A 25305-nucleotide genomic window follows, 5' to 3' on the forward strand; every position below is an offset into this window, starting at 1 on the left:
TAGAACCTCAGGAGAAAATCAATATTTAAGAAGGGTGGGAGGCCTCTGGATTTTTTGTTTATATATTTCCTTATTTGGGATTTTGTCAGGGGTGGGATTCTACCAGTTCGCACCTATTCGCTAGAACCGGTTGTTAACATTCTAAGCAGTTCGGAGAACTGGTTGTTAGAAGAAATTACTGGCCTAATCCTGTAAGGAAGGCAGGAAGGAAACATTCTGGTGTTGCTTACAGAAAGTGCCTCTGTTAACCCTTATTACATTCTTGACAGGACTAGACTTCCTGTCTCAGGAACGTCTCTGCAGTTTATTTCCCCTCCTTTGCTGGTACTTTGCTTGTGTGGTGACCATTCAAAGTTACAATGTCACTGAAAAGAGTGACTTATGACCATTTTTCACACTTATGACTCCCCAGCATCCCCACAGTCATGAGAGGCCAGTTGAGGAGATGCATGCCTCAATGTGAGTGATATTGAGTTAGCTACACCCAGCCAATAACATGACCATCAAGCTATGTCCACCCAGTCACATGACCATCAAGCCACGCCCACCAACTAAGCCATGCCCACAGAACCAGTTGTTAAAAATTTTGAATCCCACCCATGGATTTTATGCCATTTTCATCTCAGCATTGTAAACAGCTAAGTTTACTGAAATAGGCAAACACATTGTTTATTATTGTTATAATAAAATAATAATTTAATAATATTCCATCAACCTCAGGAAGGTGTCATTCATGTACTCATTTCAGTCTCCGGGGCCCTATGGAACAGCCAGGTCTTGAATGCCCTCCATAATACAAACAGGACTGGGTCAGCTTTGTCTCCATGACTACGCTGTTCCATAAGAGGGGGAGGGCATAACGGGGGCGGCATAACAAAGCACAAACTCATCCTTGGGTCTCCTTTTTATTACCCTTTGGAGTCAAGAGAGCTTCTGAATCAAGCATCATTAAACCTCATTCTTTTTCCATATCCAGACTTGAACCGTCTTTAGATACTGGGAACGAGTTCAATGCCTCTCCTAATTGGCTCAGCATACAGATTATACCTCAGCCTGTATTAACAAATGATCTTTCCTAGTGACTTCACATAGATATAAAACAGTAATGGAGAGACAGCAGAGCCTTGTATCACCCCATATCGGAATTCCAAGGGCTCAAACCAGGGGTGGGATTAAAAAATATATATTATTGGTTCTGTGGGTGTAGCTTGGTGGGCGTAGCTTGGTGGGTGTGGTGGGGAAAGGTACTATAAAATCTCCATTCCCATCCCACTCCAGGGGAAAAATACTGCAAAATCCCATTCCCTCCCCATGCCACTAACCTGCTTTCCAGCTCTGTTCTCCTGTGCAAGGCAACCAAAGATGTCCCAGCCGATCAGCTGGGACTCGGGAGGCAGAGAATAGATGGAGGTGGGAACAGTCAGAGGAGGTATTTGCCAGTTCTCCGAACTACTCAAAATTTCCGCTACCGGCTCTCCAGAACTGGTCAGAACCTGCTGAATTCCACCTCTGGCATAAACTGTCCCTGCCAACACCACTTACTGATATTGCCCACGGCCTGCTCAGAGAACTCCTGCAATACACTGCAAAAGTTTATCAACTTCAAAATAATCAGGCATATCAGATTCACAATACAAATTGGAAAGGAAAGCTAAGAGGACAAAATCAAGAGTCAAAGAGTTTTATAGGCTGAAATTCTATCAGGGTGCAAAACAACCACATAAGCAATGACATTCAACAGAAATAAAAGTGCAATAGACCTCACGCACCGCTGCCGCATCTACAAGTACTATTGCAGAAAGTATTTATATGGATGATTAAAGTTAGTCACGATCTTACTTCCCAAGATCAATCAATCTATTCATCCATCCTACTTACATAATCAAAAATAAGTTAGGTATATCATCATGTTAAGAGAATACGTATATAACTTTGTTCAGAATTAACAGCCTTTTAAGGTTGGCCTTAACATGATTTGCCATCACTTCGCTTTAGAATTTATTTACATTATTCTTGCTTGCCTTGGATTTATTTACATTCCACCATTGTGTTCAGTGCATAAAAGGCAGCCAGCCATAAAGCTTTTGAAGATCTGAGCCAGTTTTAATGAAACCAGGATCCAAAATGTGCGTTATGTGGTGCCAATTCTCTGTTGTTCATGATGTCAGTGTTTGCAAGGGGATTCTTTAATGTTTTCAGACTACATGATGGCACAACACAGCATCCATTGATATTAGTCTGAAACCCATAAATGAAAACTATGCTAATTTATTTTGCTCAATAAAAGGAAATTTCTCCATTTGAACTGAACATACAGCAAACCCAAGGAAACACGAATACACAATAATGGAAACAGTATTTCAGAAAAACAGTCATTTATGCTCCTTGGGTCTCGGATACGAAAAATTTTTCAAATGTATTATTCTGCTTATCTGAAAAACTGATCTTGGTTAATTTCTGGTTTGTTCCAAAGGTGCTTTCTTCCAAAAGGCAACCAGACTTTTTTTGTTTTTTTTTCTTTGAAAATATTTTTCTTCTCACCCAAGAAGCATTTTGAAAAAATGTATCTTTGGGACAACAATGGTTGTTCATGGATGATTGAGAATCTCCATATACATTCTGGTTTGTTCAGTAAACCACAATAATAACATATCACAGTTTAATTCGGAGAATGTGGCTGATCTCACTCATTCTTAGATGGCTCTGTAATGTCTACTATCTTTCGGATCTCAATCATCTCCTTGTAACTTTTAACAGAGGTCAACCTTTGCTTGCTTATATCAGACAGCCCTTCTGCTGTCGTGTGCACATGTATAATACACACCATTTTTTCTTCTTTCCTAATGCAACATATCCATTTCTCTCTAACATGCCTTGGAAGATTCATTACTGGCAATGTCAGGGGTGGGATTCTACCAGTTCGCACCTATTTGCTAGAACCGGTTGTTAACATTCTAAGCAGTTCAGAGAACCGGTTGATAGAAGAAATTACTGGCCTAATCCTGTAAGAAAGGCAGGAAGGAAACATTCTGGTGTTGCTTACAGAAACAGTCTCTCCGTTAACCCTTATTACATTCTTGGCAGGACTAGACTTCCTGCCTTAGGAACTTCTCTGGAGGTTTTTTCCCTCCTTTGCTGGTACTTTGCTTGTGTGGAGTGACCATTCAAAGTTACAATGGCACTGAAAAAAGTGACTTATGACCATTTTTCACACTTACGACTGTTGCAGCAACCCCACAGTCATGAGAGGCCATGCAAGGTGATGCGTGCCTTGATGTGAGTGATGTTGAGTTGGCCATGTCCACCCAGTCACATGACCACCAAGCCACACCCATCAACTAAGCCACGCCTACAGAACCAGTTGTTTAAAAAATTTGAATTCCACCCCTGGGCAATGTGAACAGAATTCAGAGCAGCAAATAATTATAATAATTGGCCTAATACAAATGAGTGCATGGCAGGTTTAAAACGTTTTTGCAAAGGAATATAAATTTAACATGTTGCAAGTAATATACTGAACATGCATTGAAATGCTATTAGGTTCATCAGTCAAGTGATATAGTTAAATATTCTTGTAGTGAATTAGTTATTTGAGAGTCCTACAGTATGCAGAACATTATAGCCCACAGGAAAGGACTTTCCCCATTGCATCTAATGGGAGGAAAATATCTATGCCTATTAAAATATGGCATTATTGAAGGGCTTCAGAGAAAAACATGTCAGAGAAATAAGGGGTGTAAGACAGAGGTGGTATTCAGCAGGTTCTGACCAGTTCTGGAGAACTGGTAGTGGAAATTTTGAGTAGTTTGGAGAACTAGCAAATACTACCTCTACTGGAGATTTTACAATATCCTTCCACTGCCATGCCCACCAAGCCACGCCCACAGAACCGGTAGTAAAAAAATTTGAATCCTACCACTGGTTTAAGTATATCCACACTCAAATATTACCATCCCTGAACTCTCCACCATCAAAACTACTAAGACCTCAACCTACCAAGAATGATAAGAAAAGAAGGACAAGCGGAATCAGGATTCTGGTGATTAAAAGTGGTCGTTTACTGAATTGTGCCCCCTTAAACAGGCGACACCAACCTTTTGGATCTCAGGGACCACCAAACTCATAATTTTAAATCCCAGGGACCACTAACCTGTTCTGTGAGCGTGGCCTAATTTGTGGGTGTGGCTTGGTGGTCATCTGACTGGCTGGACATGGCTTGTATGTAAATATTATAAATATTTATATAAATATTGAATTTTTAATAAAAAAGAGCAACTTTTACCCAAAATCAGGCAAAGCAAGCAGATTGAGTTGCTCACAGAATCATTCAGTGTACTATCTATCTGCCATCAGCTAGCTTAGTCTGTCACATAAAATTTGCTTGGTGTGAGTCTGCACTGAATAATAGAACCTTCAGTCCTAAGGGAGGTTCGGCTGTGCTTAAAAGCAGAGCCAAAGATCTAAAGACCAGCTAGAAAGCAAGAAATCCAAACATTTCCTGCTTTCTAGCTAATCTAAATCTCCCGGCATAGCAGAAGAGATGATGGTTGGAAAAAGGAAAAATAGCAACTTAGCAGGCACGTTTGCCGGGTACGGAGTGAGTGGGTGGGGAGGGTTCCCCGGGGGCCATGTGGGTGGCACAGCCTTGTGTTTCTGTGAAGCCTGGATTAATTGCTTTGGGGGGGGGGTGCTCTGGGGGTGAGATTTCTCTGCGGCCCACCAAAATTTTCTCGCCACCCACCAGTGGGTGGCGACCGCTGCTCTTAAAGATGCCAGACACAATAACTGATTTATATATCACCATAAATCGTGGTTTGTTTTAATAGTGTTCTGGCGGATCAATCATAGAGGTTTGACAAAAGCGAAGATGACACACCAAAGCTGGAATCACACATCAGATTAAAGCACAAACTAGCAAATCTAATTATAAAATCAGCATGACACTGAATACAGCTAATGTGTGTCCCATCATTCTGGGATTCTTAATCTCTGCCATATTCTTAATCCCTACCATATAACCATTATTAAAAACAGGCATTACTTCACTGAAACAGAAAACACTGGCACACAGGCTGGAAGCAACATTTTAGAATCTACAGTAACATTTTTTTCTGGGCTAACGATAATATCTTTTGGGGACAAGAATTGCTAGGTTAGTACAATACACCCTTATAAAAGTTAATGTCAAATCATGTTGCTTCAAGTATAAAGAAAGGGGAAAATACAATGAAGCTGACATTGAAGTGGGTGCTAGTGCACAGTCTATGAATTACATCCATTTAGCTGTATTATACATTCTTGTAATGGGCTTCCAATGAGTTAGGTAGACCTCTGAAGGCAGACTGAATCATTCAAGATACAATAAAGATAGGACAAGTTTTATCATTATCAATGAGGGTGATGGGGTATGTGTGTTGAAATATAATTCTGGAGAATCAAATATAAAAGAGGATCAAATTTTGCTTGCTGACACCATTATGATCCAATGAAGATACAAGTGGGTAGATTTCTATGCAAGGATTTTCATCAGAAGCAATATCAGTAGGGAAGGATAGACAAGAGGATGTGTCACCTATAACCAGGGGATTTATTCTGTCCTGCCTGGGAAATCATAGGAATTTATTGTTTCCTGAAATGGAGGCAGATCAACCTTGGGGTTTCCTCAGTAGGATTGGATAAGAGCTATAATTTTGGGAAGCAAACCTCTATTTGTGAGTGGCTAACTGCTATCCCTGATTTTTCCCACTCAATATATGAATTTATCCATAAAGATTGAATGTAGGAAGCACCAATTTCATACCTGTAATGTAAGATATAAATGATATGAAAATAGAGTGAACTTCTTGTTTATTTGTTATATATAATAACAACATATACACATACATACATACGTACACATACACATCATACACATACATATTCCACTCATGCATAGAAGCCTATAATAGCCCTATTATAGGAAATTCTGATCTGGGATGTAGCAAGAGTTCTAGGCCACATGAATGCCAATAGTAGCCTGTGGAAACCAAAGAAACACCAAGGTGAAAAATCAGCCACTTGCAGGGGATGGGACTGGAAGCTTTGTACTGTTTAACACCAATAAATCAAAGGTGTTCAGTTTCAGCTATGTTTGGATGAGGAATAAAGGAACCTTGGATGTTTAAGACTCTGCAGGGGAGAGGTTTTTTTGTGGAACAACACTGGCAATAGTATGCCAGGAATCTGTGTGTCATGAAGGCTATGTTGATGCCGAACTTCCCTTTGGAATATGACCGTTGTACTCATATACCTAGTTGGAATTATAATCCCCAAACTGATTCAGACACTACTGCGACCGATCCTTTGTAACCCAGATAAAAGATGAAAGCTGGATTTGTGACCTTACAAGCAGGTAAATGTACGGAGCTGCACAGAAAGTAACTCCATTTTAATATAAAAATTAATGCCAGTATTAACAATTGAGGACCAGGTAGTACTTTAGAATGAAGCATGACATCATTTTATAGTTTTGCATCAAATAAAATTTCTAAACTAGCAAAAGGATCTCTCTCTGAGATTCTTCATGTTTGTTTGTTTGTTTTTCCAAAAAGGCGAAGTCGTCTTTTCAGCTATGGCTCTAATTACTTCTGCACCGAGAGGAAGGCATAATGCCAAGACATGTTAATAATACACATCATCATCTGCTCCAGGAAGTCAATTGACTCACCTGGCAGCTTGCTGTGAAACCCTCACCACAGCTGGTAGCTTACCAGAAGCAGAATGTCCTTCTGTCGATCCTCAATAAAATTCAATGTTCTGATGACTCCTCATATCAACCACAAGCTGGCACAATGGTTAACTGGAACACGGTCAGCAAATGGTGGACAAGTCAGTTACACACACACACACACAGACAAAGTTCCCCAAAGATAAGAATAATTGCAGTTGCTTTCAAACACCACCAGGAATAATCAAGGCCCTCTGTACTGTATCACGGTGCAACGAAGAAGTGCACAAAGACTTATCAACACTATTTGATCTTTCAATATAGTTATGGTGCTTATATATAAAGGTGCACCTATAGCCGTGCTCTGAACCCAACAGACATTGGCCTAAGTCAGGAGAGGATCAACATTTGACCTAAACCAGGAGCTGATCTATACCTCCTCCATCCACTCTTGAATGCCACCACTGTCTGTGGATGAACAAATGGGAACATGAGAAGCATCTGACTACTTGGCTATGCTGAGAAACTGCTTGATTCAAAAGGTCTGTTCAGGAACACATTTACAAAGATTGCTTTAATGACCATTCAAAGTTACAGCAGCACTGAAAAAAGCAACTTATAGCCATTCTTCACACTTGTAGTCAAGTGATCAAAGATTGGATGCTTGGCAACTAGCATGCATCCATGAATGTTGCAGTGTCCCAGGGCCACCTGATCACCATTTGCGACCTTCTGACAAGCAAAGTCAATCAGGAAGCCAGATTCACTTCGCAATTGTGTTACTAACTTAACTGCAATGATTCAGATAATAGAATAGAATAGAGTAACAGAGTCAGAAGGTATTTGTCTTCTAGTCCAAGCCCCAGCTCAGGCAGGAAACCCTACACCATTTCAGACAAATGGTTGTCCAGTCCCTTCTTTAAAAACTTCCGGTGTTGGAGCATTCACAGCTTCTGGAGGCAAGTTGTTCCACTGGTTAATTGTTCGAACTGTCAGGAAATTCCTCCTTAGTTCTAGGTTGCTTCCCTCCTTGATTAGTTTTCACCCATTGCTTCTTCTCCTGCCTTCGGATGCTTTGGAGAATAGCTTGACTCCCACTTCTTTGTGGCAGATATTGGAACACTGCAATCATGTCACCCCTGGTCCTTCTTTTCATTAAACTAGACAACCCAGTTCCAGCAACCATTCTTTATGTTTTTGCCTCCAATCCTGTTCTGCCCTTTAATTACTGACTGATAAAGGCAGACAGATAACTCTACAAAGCATCCATACAAAGTTTCTTTATTGGCTCATCAGGTATCCTCATATATAACACACGGTTACATTGAGATTCATCTCAATGTCCAAATCTTTGCATAGCTGAATTCATAGTGTAAAAGGATAGTGCTCTTTTCATCCCCGTAATGTAGGATCGAGGGGGTGAGGCATTAGCACGCTGCTGGGGTCCAGGCAAGAGTGGAGGAACCTCCCCCAACCCACCAAGAGTCAATTCAGTGACCAATCAGGATAACAGATGTGACCACATGACATGGACTACATTTCCCAGGATCCCTTAACTACATTTACCATGATGCATTCCCTTAAGGGGCCAGCCCTCAATTCCTAACTAACTATCCCAATTCCCAATTAACTATAAACTGTCTGGACAGCACAAATCCCCTAATCATCTGCCAGAGTCACTTAACAACTGTGTCAAAAGGGGTCATAAAAGGGGGAAAAACTCCACTTAACAACTGTCTTGCTTAACAATGGAAATTTTGAGCTCAACTGTGGTCATAACTCAGGGGTTACCTGTAACTCGCTATGTTCGGGCAGGACCAGAGATGTTTGGCGTTTAGGGAGCAATCTGAGAACGGCAAAGGATGTTGACTTTCTACTTTCCTGTTGCAGCGGTGGAAGCCAATCTTGATTCTCAGCTTCACTGGGTCCTCGCTAAAAAGAAGCCCTTAGCGTTTGATTGCAACTTGTCTCTTGGCCTCTCTATTTATTTATTTGTTCAGATGCTGTTCTCCTGAGAAGTTCTTTTTGCATTCTGAACTTGGATCGGATGTAGGACCCGGAGGTTAGACCGACAAATTTATCCTAGATAACACACTGCCATTTTGGAGGCTGGGTGCCAATCAACCCACTTCTCTCCTAGTTTGACTTCACAGCCAATGAATCGAAGAAGTTAAGCCCCTTGCTCATCAGGAAGGACAGAAGCCAGATAAGAAGCAGTTTGACCAATTGACGGACAGAAACAACATATGACCAGCTGTGTTGCGTTTAGCTGTGAAGTGGAGAGGCAGAAAATAAGATGATGTTCTCAAGAGTTTTCTATGATCTGCGTTGCTCTACTGCTGCTTGTTGTATTGTGTGAGCAGCAGGTATTCATTATGTGTTAGGTTGCAATGTTTCATCATCTAAACTTCCATTGACTGGAACTATTGCCCAGCTAGTATAGGAAAGGTTTACGTACTGATGAGGTGGTAGGATGGAAAATGGATCAGTATCAACTATGGCTCCTATATCCAACTATGGATAACTGGTTCTATAAATCTAAAAGCAAAGCAAAACCCATGCGAGAAACATAAGCCCAATCCACGAATTCTAGAATATGTGTTAGGCTGCTGCAATTAAAAAAAAGTCTTACGATACCTTAAAATCTGACACTTTTTCACAGGTTATGTTAAAAAGCCCCTACCAGCACAGCTTAGATCTGGTTTCCCAGGCATCCTGTTGAATTAAAATCAAAGAACAAGTAAATGTTCTTAGGAAAAGGTTGTATGGAAAGCAAAGTCAGAGGAAAAGGTTCATGCAGCCATTTTACTTTTACAGAAGCATAAAAGCAGGGGTGGGATTCTACCAGTTCGCACCTATTCACTAGAATCGGTTGTTAACATTCTAAGCAGTTCGGAGAACTGGTTGTTAGATGAATTTACTGGCCTAATCCTGTAAGGAAGGCAGGAAGGAAACATTCTGGTGTTGCTTACAGAAACTGCCTCTCCATTAACCCTTATTACATTCTTGGCAGGACTAGACTTCCTGTCTCAGGACCGTCTCTGCAGTTTTTTTCCCCTCCTTTGCTGGTACTTTGCTTGTGTGGAGTGACCATTCAAAGTTACAATGGCACTGGAAAAAGTGACTTATGGCCATTTTTCACACTTACGACTGTTGCAGCATCCCCACAGTCATGAGAGCTCAGGTGAGGAGATGCGTGCCTCAATGTGAGTGAAATTGAGTTGGCCACACCCAGCCAATAACATGATCACCAAGCCATGTCCACCCAATCACATGACCACCATACCATGCCCACCACCTAAGCCACGCCCACAGAACCGGTTGTTAAAAAATTTAAATCCCACCCCTGCATAAAAGCCCATAACAATTTAGCTTTAACTCTCATCCAAGCAATTTATCCTCTGAAATGGCTGAAATCTGTAATGCTGAGGACATGCTTTTATCAGAGAAATGTTTAAAAAATATGATTGGAACTGAAGTTTCTTTGAACTTCCAATGTGCCAGATGAGCATGCAAAGTATATTATTGCTCTTTCCAGAGAATCACTCTAGACATCTGAATACATTCAGTCCAGGAACAGATCTTTACTAAACATATTTCAGGGTCATATATATGTGTGTGTGTATTTTTCTATGAATAAATCCATGTGTGGATGGAGCAGCTTATTCTCTGCGGTTAATAATTCTTGGGTTTCTGATACATTTGCATGAGCAAAAATACTATCTGTGCACTGATGTGGTTGCCTAGTCTGGTAATGAAATGTCTGCTAGAAGAAAACAAGCTCAGATGACATCAACAAGTCTATCCTGAGCTATTGATATTCTCCAATGTTGCAACCAGAAACAATTCAGACATCAAATAAGCTTATTCCCAGGGTGATCCTTACCATGAAGTGATAAGCTGTTGGGTTTGGACAGCAGATTCCAGAGGGGGGACCATTCTCCTGCCTCCGGTCTTCATCTCTGTGCTCCTCTAATAACTGCATGGAAGAAGGGGTGATTGTAGCATGTTGCTTTGGGAACAAACATAGCAAAGACAAATATTACTGACTCCACAGGAAAAGTTACTGCCTGACTTCAAAAAAAATCAGGACAAGGCAAAGGATCAGGTGGGTATGAGTAGTTGTTTCAGTGTTTGTGAAACAACACTCAATACCCTCATAGTTCTTATTTTCCTGAAGGTGACTGGACATGTCATAAAAGAACAGAGTATGGTTGGATAAACACATTGTGCTAAATTGTAATTTAATTACAATTTTCTGGAACAAGAGACATTTGTTAGGGTCTTTACATCACAGATCATGGTTTACAAAGCATTACAGCTCAGCATGGTATCTTAACTCATCCTTGGATATGCCCGGCCTACTGAAGCACAGAAAAATACACAAGGGTCTCAGATACACATAGTACATAATAATAATGTCATTATTTAGTACAGGAATAGCCAATTTGTCTTTGGCCAAGGCCACTCTAATGATTGATAAAGGATTGACAACTTAATTATAAAGACAAAATCAGAATACAAAGGTATTTGCAGTCCCTGAAAATCTGTCAGCATTAACTAAGTTGTCAAAGCTACATCCATTGACTTCTGAGCTGCAGTTAGTGGTTCTTAGCCAGGGACCTTAAATGTTTTCAGTATCACTGACAAATGTTTTAGAGAAGCAGCACACAGAAGAAGTCTGACAAAGAAATTCTGAGCACAGTATCACATCATACAAATTCTCAAAATTCAGTTCAGTTCTCAAAAGGAACTTGATGCTCTATTAGTGTAAAAGCCTGTTCAGATGACTGTATTGTTACAATAAATGTGTAAGCACTGAAAATGCATTACTTTAAAATTTATTTGTTTATCTAATCGCATGCCACCTATTCAAAGGCAGCTTATATTCACTGTGAATCTTGAGGTGCATTTTGTAGATCTATAGTCACCTGTTCCAAACCCAGGCTATTAAACTGAAATTATTTTTTTCAAGGATAGATTCAAACTCCACACACATTCATCCATAAATAAAATATATTTTATCACCTGTATTTTAAAAAATGTGCATCTACAACGTGCATGTTTTCTTTTCTTTTCTTTTTTAAAAGAACACTTTACTTTGTATCATTTTTTATTTTTGTTTGGAACTGTCAGATAAGAGTTTGCTGCTTAGCAACATGCTAAATCATTTTGTTTTCCTTCTGTTTTAAGTAAAGGAGCCCTACCTTTTAGGGAGCAGGCTTTTTACTCAAACAGGGAGGAATTGGTAACACTTTGGAAGATAGACTCAAGATTCAGAAGGATCTTGATGGACTTGAGCACTGAATCCTCTCCAACAAGATGCAGTTCGGTGGAGAAAAATAAGGTCCTCTTGCATTTAGGCAGGAACAACCAAATGCATAGGTACAAAATAGGTAGTACCTGGTTTAACAGTAGTAACTTTGAGAGGAATCAAGGTCTCCTAGTGAACCACTACTCAAGTATGAGCCAGCAATGTCCTACAGCTGCCCAAAAAGCCAATACAGTCCTGGGCTGAACAACAGAGGGATAATATCACGGTCATGAGAAGTGATAATGCCACTTTATATTGCACCAATGAGGCCACATTTGGAATACCATGTCCCGTTCATCATAATATAAAAAAGGTGATTAAACCCTAGAAAGATAAGATGAGATGGGATGGGATAGGAAGGGACAGGACAGGACAAGACATGATAGGATAGGATAGCCTTTATTGTCATTTTTTTTACTGTGGGCACAGTGGCACACATTAAAAATGAAATTCTGTTGCCTGCCCTCAAAAGAAAGTAGATATCTACCCCTACCCTTAACACACATATATACACTGCTCAAAAAAATAAAGGGAACACAAAAATGAGACATCCTAGATCTGAATGAATGAAATATTCTTATTAAATACGTTGTTCATTACATAGTTGAATGTGCTGACAACAAACTCACACAAAAATTATCAATGGAAATCACATTTAGCAACCCATTGAGGTCTGGATTTGGAGTTACACTCCAAATTAAAGTGGAAAAAAACACTACAGGCTGATCCAACTTGGATGTAATGTCCTTAAAACAAGTCAAAATGAGGCTCAGTAGTGTGCGTGGCTTCCACGTGCCTGTATTACCTCCCTGCAACGCCTGGGCATGCTCCTGATGAGGTGGCGGATGGTCTCCTGAAGGATGTCCTCCCACACCTGGACTAAAGCATCCCCCAACTCCTGGACAGTCTGTGTTGCAACGTGGCGTTGGTGGATGGAGTGAGACATGATGTTCCAGATATACTCAATTGGATTCAGGTCTGGGGAACAGGCGGGCCAGTCCATAGCATCAATGCCTCTGTCTTGCAGGAACTGCTGACACACTCCAGCCACATGAGGTCTAGCATTGTTGTGCATTAGGAGGAACCCAGGGCCAACCGCAACAGCATATGGTCTCGCAAGGGGTCTGAGGATCTCATCTCGGTACCTAATGGCAATCAGGCTACCTCTGGTGAGCACATGGAGGGCTGCGCCCCCCCTAAAGAAATGCCACCCCACACCATTACTGACCCACTGCCAAACCGCTCATGCTGGAGGATATTGCAGGCAGCAGAACATTCTCACAGTATCTCCAGACCCTGTCACGTCTGTCATATGTGCTCAGTGTGAACCTGCTTTCATCTGTGAAGAACACAGGGCACCAGTGGTGAATTTGCCAATCTTGGTGTTCTCTGGCAAATGCCAAACATCCTGCACAGTGTTGGGCTGTAAGCACAACCCCCACCTGTGGACATCGGCCCCTCATACCACCCTCATGGAGTCTGTTTCTGACAGTTTGAGCAGCCACATGCACATTTGTGACCCGCTGGAGGTCATTTTGCAGGGCTCTGGCAGTGCTCCTCCTGTCCCTCCTTGCACAAAGGCAGAGGTAGCGGTCCTGATGCTGGGTTGTTGCCCTTCTACGACCTCCTCCTCATCTCCTGATGTACTGGCTTGTCTCCTGGTAGCACCTCCATGCTCTGGACACTACACTGACAGACACAGCAAACCTTCTTGCCACAGCTCGCATTGATGTGCCATCCTGGATGAGCTGCACTACCTGAGCCATTTGTGTGGGTTGTAAACTCCATCTCACTAGAGTGAAAGCACCGCCAGCATTCAAAAGTGACCAGACCATCAGCCAGAAAGCATAGGAACTGAAAAGTGGTCTGTGGTCACCACCTGCAGAACCACTCCTTTATTGGGGATGACTTGCTATCTGCCTCTGCTTTCCCCCTGTTGTCTATTCCATTTGCACAACAGCATGTGAAATTGATTGTCAATCAGTGTTGCTACCTAAGTGGACAGTTTGATTTCACAGAAGTGTGATTGACTTGGAGTTACATTGTGTTGTTTAAGTGTTCCCTTTATTCTTTTGAGCAGTGTGCATGCTATTATATAGATATAGATACATTCCTCATTGTCCATTTTGAATACATAGTGGGAAAAAAGAAGCTTGAGAGTTCACAAGGTTGATGCTATATGGAACAAAACTGAAAGGGTGCAGAGAAGAGCAACAAAGAAGATAAAGGATTTGGAGGCTAAATTATATGATGAATGGCCAAAGGTACCAGGTATGTTTAGCCTGTCAAAGAGAAGGATTGGGAGCAGGACATGATAATTGTCTTCCAGTACTTGGGGGGCTCTCAAAAAGAAGGGGGATTGGCTTATTCTCCAAAGAACCAGAGGGCAGGACAAGAAATAATGGGTAGAAATTTGTTAAAAAGAGATCCATCCTGGAAGTAAGGAGAAATTTTCTCAGTGTGAACAATTAACGAATTGTTCACCTCCTGGAGTGGTGGCTGTTCCATTGCTGGAGGTTTCAAAAATAGATTGGATAACCATTTGACTGGGATGGTATAAGATCTGCTATCTTGAGCAGAAGGCAGGAGTAGAAGATCTTCAAGATCCCTTCCAGGATCCAGCCTTATGATTCTATGTCCTTTGTTATATGTTCTATGACTTTTCACACATAACTGGGGCAGAGGCTCAGGTCTGGCTGTTTGGTCAGCCGCTCTGTTTTTCTGTAGAGGTGCCCGGTTATAACCCCCTGATCTTGTCAGCAGCTGCCAACTTACAGATTCCTTTCTCCATCACTCTTTTTTTTTTTTTCCAATCAGTCACACTACATAAGATGTTATTTTGTACCAGCTCCAGGGGCAAAAATGGCTTTGATGCTGATAGGCTGAAGTCCTTCTATCTGCTAATTCACAGTATGTTATTTATTTATTTATTTATTTATTTGCTTTCTCTGCCTGGGGCTTCTGTAAGAATGTAAGCCACCCTTCAATTCTTGCAAGGGAAGAGGGAATTTGCATTTCGGGGAGCAGCGGGGACTCAACTTCAGCAAAGCTTGTTCACACAGCTTTCAGAAATATCCACAGGAAAGTGGCACAGAAGACAGCTGCAGTTTCAGAAGGCAAAGTGGTTTGCTTCTAAGGACCATTTATGTCCTTTCCCTTCCCCTCCCCGCTCCTCAACACTAGAAAGATGTCAGGATTTTTGGGTACAGTTTTCATAACAATGCAGCAAAACAGCCAGGCAAATTATTTTAACTCCAAGGGGACCATTGTTATTTTTAAAATGGCAACCTGCCAGGCATTAGCATTATTTTAAAAAAATGACAGGAGATCTGCTTAGAGTTCCAGAAAGTTCAGGCAGATTGTACTTTCCCTTAATCCCTTCCTCCATTCTGTTATATGCAGACAAAGATCCTCTGGCTTAGAAGCAATTTTCCAAGTAGTTTTTAGGGTAAGCTGTATTTTGTAACAGGAGCAACTTCTTATGGCAGCCATTTTATAAACAGGACAGTTCTTCCCCATTTTGTGAGACTGCCTGCAATGTTTCTTCAAGATTCCAGACGTATCTAGTCCTAAAACACTGCCTAATGGTCAATTGGTATGGTAGAAAGATCTTGTATCTACTGAACAGGGATGGGATTCAACCGGTGTTGCTACCGGTTTGGTGACTACATTTTGCGCGCGCATGCCACCCGGACAGCTGAAAAGCGCTGTGCGCGGCTGCGCAGCATTTGAAAAGCCTCTTTTTTCCTGCTTTTTCAACCTCAGCTGTGCCGCGCAAAGCAGCTGAGGTTGAAAAAGCAGGAAATAAAGAACAGCCAAGAGCCCAGGCAGGCGGGTGAGCCAAACAGCAGCAAACACAGAACGGGTTCATTGCCTGCTGCTGCTCTTCAGAGCTACCAGTTCTATAGAGCCGGGCAGAACTGGTAGCATCCCACCCCTGCTACTGAACCAATACTTTCAACCACAACCTCTGTTGCTCCAAAGAGGAGCTGAACTAAAGATTTTGGATTAAACATAAATCTTTTAATTTAGCACTAAAATATGTGCAACTGTGGAGTAGACTGACTTATGAAAGAAATCATATTTAAAACTGAAATCCAAACCGTTTATTTAAATCCAAAATTGAAAGAGAGATTTCATAAAAATGAACCTAACTTTTAAAAAATGCAGATATGAAAAAGACTTCTAACTGTATTCTGTCCTACTCGCTACTGGTAATAGGGACGTGAAATGAGATAGAAGTGAACAAACTCTAGCAGATTTCTCTCAAACGAAAAAAGAAGAAGATAAATGAAGTGAGAATTTTAGAACTAGGCAAGACTACAAAGTTTGGGTATGAATGAAAGGGACGCAGGGGTGGGATTCTACCAGTTTGTACCTATTTGCTAGAACCGGTTGTTAACATTCTAAGCAGTTCGGAGAACTGGTTGATAGAAGAAATTACTGGCCTAATCCTGTAAGGAAGGCAGGAAGGAAACATTCTGGTGTTGCTTACAGAAACTGCCTCTCTGTTAACCCTTATTACATTCTTGGCAGGGCTAGACTTCCTGTCTCAGGAACGTCTCTGCAGTTTTTCCCCCTCCTTTGCTGGTACTTTGCTTGTGTGGAGTGACCATTCAAAGTTACAATGGCACTGAAAAAAGTGACTTATGATCATTTTTCACACTTATGACTGTTGCAGCATCCCCACAGTCATGAGAGGCCAGGCGAGGAGATCTGTGCCTCGGTGTGAGTGATATTGAGTTGGCCACGCCCAGCCAATAACATGACCATCAAGCCACACCCACCAACTAAGCCATGCCCACAGAACCAGTTGTTAAAAAATTTGAATCCCACCCCTGAAGCGACGTGATAGAGGAAAATAAAAAAATATTTTAAAGAAATGTGTAAAAAATGCACACCAGTGAGCTGCTAGAAATCAAATAGGTAAACCTCCAAGTGGCTTCAATTACTCTCTAAAAGAATGCGAATGACCAGCTTTCTGTAAGGAATATAAATCCTTCCAGTCAGACAGAGCTGAAGAAGCTTTTTGGATGAGAAGTGAAATGTCTTCAAAGAAAAAACAGTTGCCTCCTGAAAAAGCACCTTTGGGACAATCTTCCAACTTGTAATTTAAATTAAATCTGTCCTGCTTCTTTGGGAAAAGGGTCTTTCCATGCCAAATTTGAAAAAGACTATTAGAGATGCTTAATTCAAATGTTTCTGAATTGAGTGGGGTTGAATTTGAAGGTCTATACGTTCCCTTCCAAACCTATGACTTTATAACAAGTAGTTTCTCTAGAATACAGTGTTTGAACAAACATGTCAGAACAATTCAGAAATGCCTACTTTTCAGTTTTAAACTGCAATTTGAAGAAAAAAAACAGTATTATAATTCAGTGCCAGGGAAATGGATACCGATGGGAAGATTGGGGGAGGGGCAGCAAATGACATCAAGGTATCATCATGTAAATGATATAATTTGGATAGTTACATCAAACACTGTGATGCAATCACATGATTTTGTCATTTGCATGATTACATGTTGTCATCTTGATGTTATCATGGCTCGCTATGGAAATTTCAGAGCTTTTGAATAGTGAGGTAATTATGATTATATCACAAACCAGAAGCCTGGTCAAAGTAATATTTTCAAAATGGCAGATTAAGGATTGTATACAGGAACATTATGTTCCATTAAAGAATAGGCGGAGGAAGAAATGCTAGGTAACCCCAACAGCAAACTTCAAAGACACGTCTGAGATAGAGCACTATCCATAATCAACCAGCATTGTTCTATACAACATTCATCCATTAACATCTTCTTATTACACTATGTACCAAAGGTTTCCATAGCAATAAAAAGTCACTATTTCAGTTTTCAAGGGTGAAAATGTATCTACCAATATTTCAGAATCTGTACAAGCAAAATTATTTTGCTTTTTCTTCTCACCATATACAATATTCTGTTTTTAAAACTATGATGGGGCAGTCCTCTATCAAACTAGATCTCCGGTTAATTAATTAAATATGTGTACTTCACTATGTTTACAGAGAACCTTGGAAAGTCCTATTCTGGTAACTGTGACAAATATTGCATTGCCTTTATGATGGAGTAAAATTCATTAAAATCACCCTCCCCATCCAAAATTAGGATTTCAACTGGAAAATACATTTATAATTTATAATTTGTACTTCATGCTGAATGCTTCAAAACTATAGCAGCACACACACACACAAAGACACAGTCATTGCTCAAGGAAATAACAAATTTCTGAAAGTCAGAATGCAAAGAGAGTAGCTAGCTCTAAACTGCAGATGAGGAACAATTGTCTTAACTGTCTCACATTGCTCCAGTTCAGTTTCCATTGTTCCTAGCTGGTGACAGGAAGAAGATAAATTGTCCACAGGTAAAATGGCATTAAATGTGCTTTCCTAGAAGGAGCCTTGAATGGGGAAGGGAAGAAGAGAGGAAGAAAAACAGTAGGTGGGCTCATCCACACTTTCTCCTTGCTCCAGCATAACAATGGATAATTTATGGACGTCCGGTTTGAAGGGCTTCGGTGACAGACTGGAATCAGCGATCATGCGTGGTTTCGGTCTGGGTTCGCCGCTGGAGCGCCCCGAGCCGGCTGGTTTCAGGGCTAAGCCACCCCGTAGAGGTGGCGAAGAGGGGGGAGACTGCCAGCAGGGTTGAGGAGAGCCGCATCTCTCCTCCTCAGCTGGCCATTACTCCCTTTCCCGAAGGCGGTAGGAGCGGTGGTCAGAAATGGCCACCTCAAAGAAGTACTCAACCAGAAAAGAACGTGCAGGAGGAAGATAAGTGAAAGTTTTGGCTGACCGGGTTCAGTTGGAAAAGCAATAACTAAGGTACCCTGGAACTTAAATTTTACAAAAGATAACATCGCTCCCAGAGAAGAGTTGGAAGCAGCGAAAGAAAGTGAAAAGGGAAAGGTTTGGCTTTTTTTTTTCTCTCTCTCTCTCCTTCCTTACACTGACATCTAAGAGACCTAAATGAGAAATCAGAAAAATCTGCTTTGGCATCAATAGGCAATTAAGCTGAAAATATAACTAAATGCCAGAGGAACAATAAAGATTTCTGGACATTAAAAACTTTTTTTCTATAAGCAGGAGGGGAGAGAAAAAGAATAAGGGCAGGATTTGGAAGAGAGAGGAGACTGCCTGGACTTCAAAATAATCTAAAGTAAAATTTCAATAAGATTTCTAAAAGATACATTTTAACTGAAACTTTGCAACTAAATACTAATCCCAGGAAGAGAAAGTGAAAAAAAAGGAAGTGTAAAAAGAAACAGCTTGTGTGTATTTGGACTGCTTGGTGACTTTTGGATTTTTGGTTATTATATTTGAATGATTAAAACTAATTGGGTGGTTGTTTAAAAATTTTACAATGGCATCACTTTTGGATGAATTGAAAATGGAACTTAAAAAAATACAAAGAAAATGCACAAGAAGGGAAGGGTTCTTTTGGCTTCATTTTCCAATTCTTAGAAATGGAGATCTGGAACTATGAGAAATAACAAGAAAAGACTGCAAAACAAGAAGACTGGGACAAAGAAGAAGCCATCTTTAATGAACAAGCAACTCTATGTGAGGAAGAAAAAGGAAAGAGGGGAAAAAGAATGGAGAACTTAAGACTTAAAGAAACAACCAAAGAAAAGAAAAATAATTTGAAAAATAAATATAACGTTGGAAAGCAACAGAAAGGGGGAATGCAGAAGAGGGAAAAAGAGGTAGAGAGACAAAGGAGTAAAAAGGGGAGAGAGAAGAAGAGAGGGAAGGAGGAAAGGAAAAGAAGTTACAAAGGACCGGAGCAAGATATAGAGAAACAGGACCTATTTAGAGATAATGGATGAAAATCTAACTGAAAAAGGGATTCTGTAAAGGTACATAAGATTGTATTGTTATATTTGTAATAGAAATAACTTTAGAAAATTGGAAAACATATGATTAAAAAGAGGGATAAAATAGTTAGTGTAATTTAGTGAAATGTTTGTGAATAAAATATATGAAATAAAATAAATGAGAAAATTGAATTAAGAAAGAACGGGAACATTTTAATCAGTCAATGTTTTATAAAATATAAGTGAAGGGGGGGGGGAATTAACTATGGAAAGTTCATAATTGTTCCCATAGAAGTATGAGATCTATTTGAAAAGTAACATGCAAAATGTTAAGATTTTAATGAATATTAATATTAATGATAGAATTGAATTAGAATGGATTGTTGTTTTAATTATATTATACATTTATAACTTTATCTTTTTTCAAGAATACAGTGTGTAGTTTAAGGGTGTACCAAGCAGAATCTGAATGGAAGTTATGTATTATATTGAGTGTTATAAAATTATAAAGATATAAAGGCGTCATACTCCAATCAGTAACTACAGGAGAAATTTTGTTTAATGAGAAAAGATAATAGACAACTGAAACAGGACAGACAAAAAATATAAATACAATGATTTGAATTGAGATGGAATAAATAAAATAAAATTAAGAAAATTAAAAGAGGGGAGAAGCTATGTAGAAAATGTAAAATAGTAATAAGATATGGAATAGAATATAAATATGAGCGTGAACCTGAATTTGCGTCTGTACGAAGAAATGTAACCGGGATTATGCTGCTTTCAAAAAAGATGTTTTGCTTGTATTTCTTTTTTTTGTGAAAACTCAAATAAAACTTTTTTTTTTTTTAAAAATGGATAATTTACCAACTACCATGGACAGGAAGAAACAATACTGTCTGTGTCTCTGTTCCTAGGCTGCTAGGAATTTTATTGGTCACATCAGAAGTAGCGTTTTCTCTTCTCTACTGTTGCAAAGTAGGGCACTTTGGTTCATACACCTCATTCCATCTTAGACAAATGCCTCCATTCCGATTGGCTCTGGTCTTGGTCCCAACTCTCTGCCTTCAATGACCATTTTTGTACTAGGAGGTCCATCCGCCTGCCATGAAGGGCTAAACCTTTCAGTGTTTTTTCCCTGGATCCAATAGCTGAACAATAAAAGATAGGCCTTTTCTTTTATCTTTTTAACAAGTTCAAACAATGGACCATTTAGAAGAAAAGAGGAGAGGAGAGGAGAGGAGAGGAGAGGAGAGGCGAGGCGAGGCGAGGCGAGGAGAGGAGAGGAGAGGAGAAGAGAAGAGAAGAGAAGAGAAGAGAAGAGAAGAGAAGAGAAGAGAAGAGAAGAGAAGAGAAGAGAAGAGAAGAGAAGAGTTGGAAGGGACCTTGGAGGTCTTCTAGTCCAACCCCCTGCCTAGGCTGGAAACCCTACACCACTTCAAGAAAAATAGTTGTCCAACATCTTTTTAAATACTTCCAGTGTTGGAGCATTCACAACTTCTGGTGGCAAGTATTTCCACTGGTTAATTGTTCTAAATGTCAGGAAATTCCTCCTTAGTTCTAAGTTGCTCCTCTTCTTGATTAGTTTCCACCCATTGCTTCTTATCCTGCCCTCAGGCACTTTGGAGAATAGCTTGACTCCTTCTTCTTTGTGGCAGCCCCTGAGATATTGGAACACTGCTATCATGACTCCATCATAAAACAAGCATTTGTTTGTTTTAAAAACTGGGTAAAATTAACAAAATTGCTCCCAAGTTTTATCTTCTGGCCCAAATGATAGGAAGAGCTATAAAAAAAATTTTCCCCTTTTCCCACCAGTTCTCAAAATACTTGTCCAGAGAAGGAAAAGCAGATGGTGCTTCTTCTCTAGGATGGAGAGGAGGGGAGGAGAAGCAGGAACTGTCCAAGTAGTCTGGCCAGAATACCTGACCATCCCTGTGGCCAAAGCGGGGAAATGGAGCTGAAATCCAGGAGAAAAAAATTCTTAATCCAACTTCATTTTCCCGCTAATTTGCACATGGGAGACAAGGAGTTCAAGCTGTAGGACAAATGTCTCCATCAGGGACAGCATGAAATTGATCAGAGCAACTGAACAGATTTCATCTGTTTGAATCAAAGAGTTTTCTGAGCCCCCCCAAAATGCTGCAGCATCACTTTTTAAAAATATAATAGGAAATTTATCAGCATTATCAAAATATACCCATATTATCTCTCTTAGGGCAACTGATGTATATTAATGTACAAAACGATTCGTTACTTAAGCATCTGCCTTTTGATTGTTTCATCAATTATGTTTAAATGCATTTGCAACTTAGGGGAAAAAAAAACATCAAAACGGCTTATCTGAGGTTTTAAAACAATTGTGTGATGAGACAACAAAGAGCAAACTGGCAAAATTCATCTTCCTTTCCAGAGGTGGTATGACCACTTCTGGAGAACCAGTAGTGGAAATTTTGAGTAGTTCAGAGAACCGGCAAATACCACCTCTGACTGGCCCCGCCCCCATCTATTCTCTACCTCCTGAGTCCCGGGTGATCGGCTGAGTCTTCTTTGGTTGCCCTGCACAGGAGAACAGAGCTGGAAAGCAGGTTAGTGGGGTGGGGAGAGAATGGGGATTTTGCCGTAACCTTCCCCCAGGAGTAGGGAGGGAATGGAGATTTTACAGTATCCTTCTCCTGCCACACTACCAAGCCACAACCACCAAGCCATGCCCACCAAGCCATGCCCACAGAACCGGTAGTAAAAATCCACCGTTGTTCCTCTCCCATGTAAGCATTTCATGATTGAATACTGTTCCTGAATTTCAAGAATGAATTCAGAAAACTTCCAGGTAACATACTATTTTATTCATGTGTTCCTGAAAAGAAAACAAGGAGAAGAGAGGACAAAAAGTCCAAAGTTTTCCACTCTTCATTTCCTAGGCGAGATCATTTCCTTCAGAAACTTTTTTTCATGAAGTTAAAAAATTTTCTTCATAAATTAAGAAAATGAGGAAAGGAAGTATTCCACGTTGCAGAACAACATACACTTCAGAAGTCTTTCCAATATCTAGTTAGTCGAGTGCTACCATATGGTACTTTTGTTCACATTTAAATGTACTGGATGCAGAATTAATGAATTCTTTGATTGGGTGCAGACATCAAGCCTATTAATAAAGGCCTATATTAGAAGAGCAATTCCCAAATGATGGCTGAGAGCTGACAGACGGCTGTGGGAGGTTTGTCAGAGAGTTGTTAGAATGCCAACAGTGCGTCTGGGAAATAGTACTGAAAAAAGAAACTCAGGAACAGAATCTTCCAGGTCATCATTAATAACTGATAATTCCTAAACAAAGATAATCATTCCATTTGTGCTGTGTTTGCCATGGGTATCTGAGGGAGGAGTCCAGCAAGAAGACTGAACAATGTCTTCCAGGGCATCAGGGGTCAGCTAAAAATGACTACATCTAAAGAACTCCTCATTACAGCGTGTTGGAAGAAATATCCGTCTGGGTTCAGTTCCACTTTGGGGGTGGGTGAGAAATCATGGAAGAACGTTTATTGATGAACAAGATCACATGCCTTGGAGCTCCTGGACGAAGAAAAAGGAAGGGATGCTGAGAGCGCCTGGGTTTTATGCCCTCTGTTGGGATTTGAATTTGAGCTTGTATTCTGATTGGTTGTCAGACTGCCATGGGCCCATGCAGGGGCAACTCTGTAGGCTGTCCTGAGTCCCAGGCTTGATTGAGCCTTGCTGGATGATGATGTAATGAAAGGCCTTTGGGATGCTTATTATGGGTCTGCCTGAAGGAGGTAGATCTTTGTTATGTAGAATAGACCGCCCCAGGCCTTAATGGCCCATTAGCAAAAGGTGGGAGAGGGCTGAGTTTCTGCCTCTCTTGAGTTTCTTCTTCTCTTTTAGGGGAAATATTCTGCCTTTTTAATATATCCTAAAATATTTCATTTCTCTAGGAGAGGGGTGGGTTTTAACTTCCAACAAGCGTACAGAACATGAATTGCAGTTCCAGGAATAAAATAACATACAGGTATTTTGAGCTCCAGAAGAAGTATTCTTCTTTAAGTACCCACATTCTAAGATACCCTTGGGTAAACAGAGTCACCTGAACTAAAAAGAACACCGTACGTGTGTTTTCAAAGTCATACACAGGAATTCTAAGCATATTTTTTTTGGAAGCAATTCAATTTTAAGAATACATTTTATTTCAGCATAATTATATTATCAGAAGATTACTACAGTTCAGTACTTGGGATTTTACTTGACTAGTTTCTCTGCCTTTGAGAAATATCAGTCTATTGATTTTTTGGGAACATTGGATTATGGTTTTCTTTTTTAAAAAATAAACTTTATTAATTTTACAATTAAAATAATTGTTGACCAGATTCTGTACAATAACAAATTCGTCTATGCTTTGAACTCAATGAATGGTTATTTGCGCCTGCATGGGTTGTGTCATGCCCCTGGTAGAGACTGACTCTGAGGGAGAGGAGGAACAGCGGAATGTAAATGTGGCTCCGGAGGTTGTGGAGGAGGCTGGGGAAGGGCAGAGGCCGGCTGGCAGTCAGAAGAGGACCCAGGCCCATCCCCTCTCCATCCTAGGGCATGCAGGGAGGAGAGGATAAGAGAGAGACATGGTCTGTTGGGGAGGAAAGGGCCTTGATCCTCTTCATGGGTTACAGCTGTGACAACTGGATAAAACGATGGACATGTGTTCGGGTGAGTGCTGGAAACAAAGCGTGGAAATATCTCTAATTTATTGTTCCTCTCTGAATTTGATGTCCTTCCCAGTGTGTGTTCTGATATCTGTGGACGTCTTCAAGCCCTTATCTTGCCTGGTTTGTGTTGTTTTTTACTCTTTATAATTTAAACGGCATTTCCTCCTTCTTGTAACTGCTCGTGTGGGAGTTTTTTGTCTCCAGTCAAGGATATTTGGAGCTTGGAAGCAAAGTGAAGGAATAAAACAGGCTTCACCTGTTTTTTTGTGACTGCGTTTGTTTTGTATTCCACCCTGGGTCATCACAGGTTGGGTGATAGTTGCTCTCTCACAATTTTGGGGTTTTATGTTTTTATTACATTTATATTTGTTATATTATATATTGTTATAGTTTTTAAGGGCCATCGTGCTCTACATGCTAAGAGTAGATTTTTGTGAGATAGGCAGTTATATAAACATGCTGAATAATAAATAGATATAAAAATATATTTCCCAGAATCCTTTGAAAAAAGTTGCCATGGGTGAAGTGGTGTAAAACAACCATAGATTTGTAGCCTAGACAAGCCCTCTTGATTTTGGAACAATGTATCTGTAGTTGTATGAAAAACCAACATGCAAATACATACCCATAATGTACATGTTTTTTCTAACCCAAATATAGATTAAGAAGGTTTCAGATCTGAGTCAAAGAAGCCCACGCGGTAAGTGGATTACAAAAGAGGCAGAACATCTG

General features: G+C 40.3%; 1 protein-coding gene across 6 annotated transcripts in view; it reads right to left on the reverse strand.

Annotated features, from left to right (window-relative positions):
• Positions 1–25305, reverse strand: part of SLC4A10 (solute carrier family 4 member 10) — a 171441-nt gene that overhangs the window by 122479 nt on the left and 23657 nt on the right. For 5 of the 6 annotated variants that reach the window (XM_087920082.1, XM_087920077.1, XM_087920081.1 and 2 more), the window contains exon 2: positions 10593–10685. The exons of the other annotated variant lie outside the window; for it this stretch is intronic. In XM_087920082.1, coding sequence (XP_087776208.1) covers positions 10593–10685 — 93 coding nt within the window. The remainder of the gene's footprint in view (positions 1–10592; positions 10686–25305) is intronic. 6 annotated transcript variants of the gene reach the window in all.

The sequence above is a fragment of the Pseudonaja textilis genome, chromosome 1, assembly GCF_049901715.1.
Source record: "Pseudonaja textilis isolate UNSWEBS1 chromosome 1, rPseTex1.2, whole genome shotgun sequence".
Classification (NCBI taxonomy): Eukaryota; Metazoa; Chordata; class Lepidosauria; order Squamata; family Elapidae; genus Pseudonaja; species Pseudonaja textilis.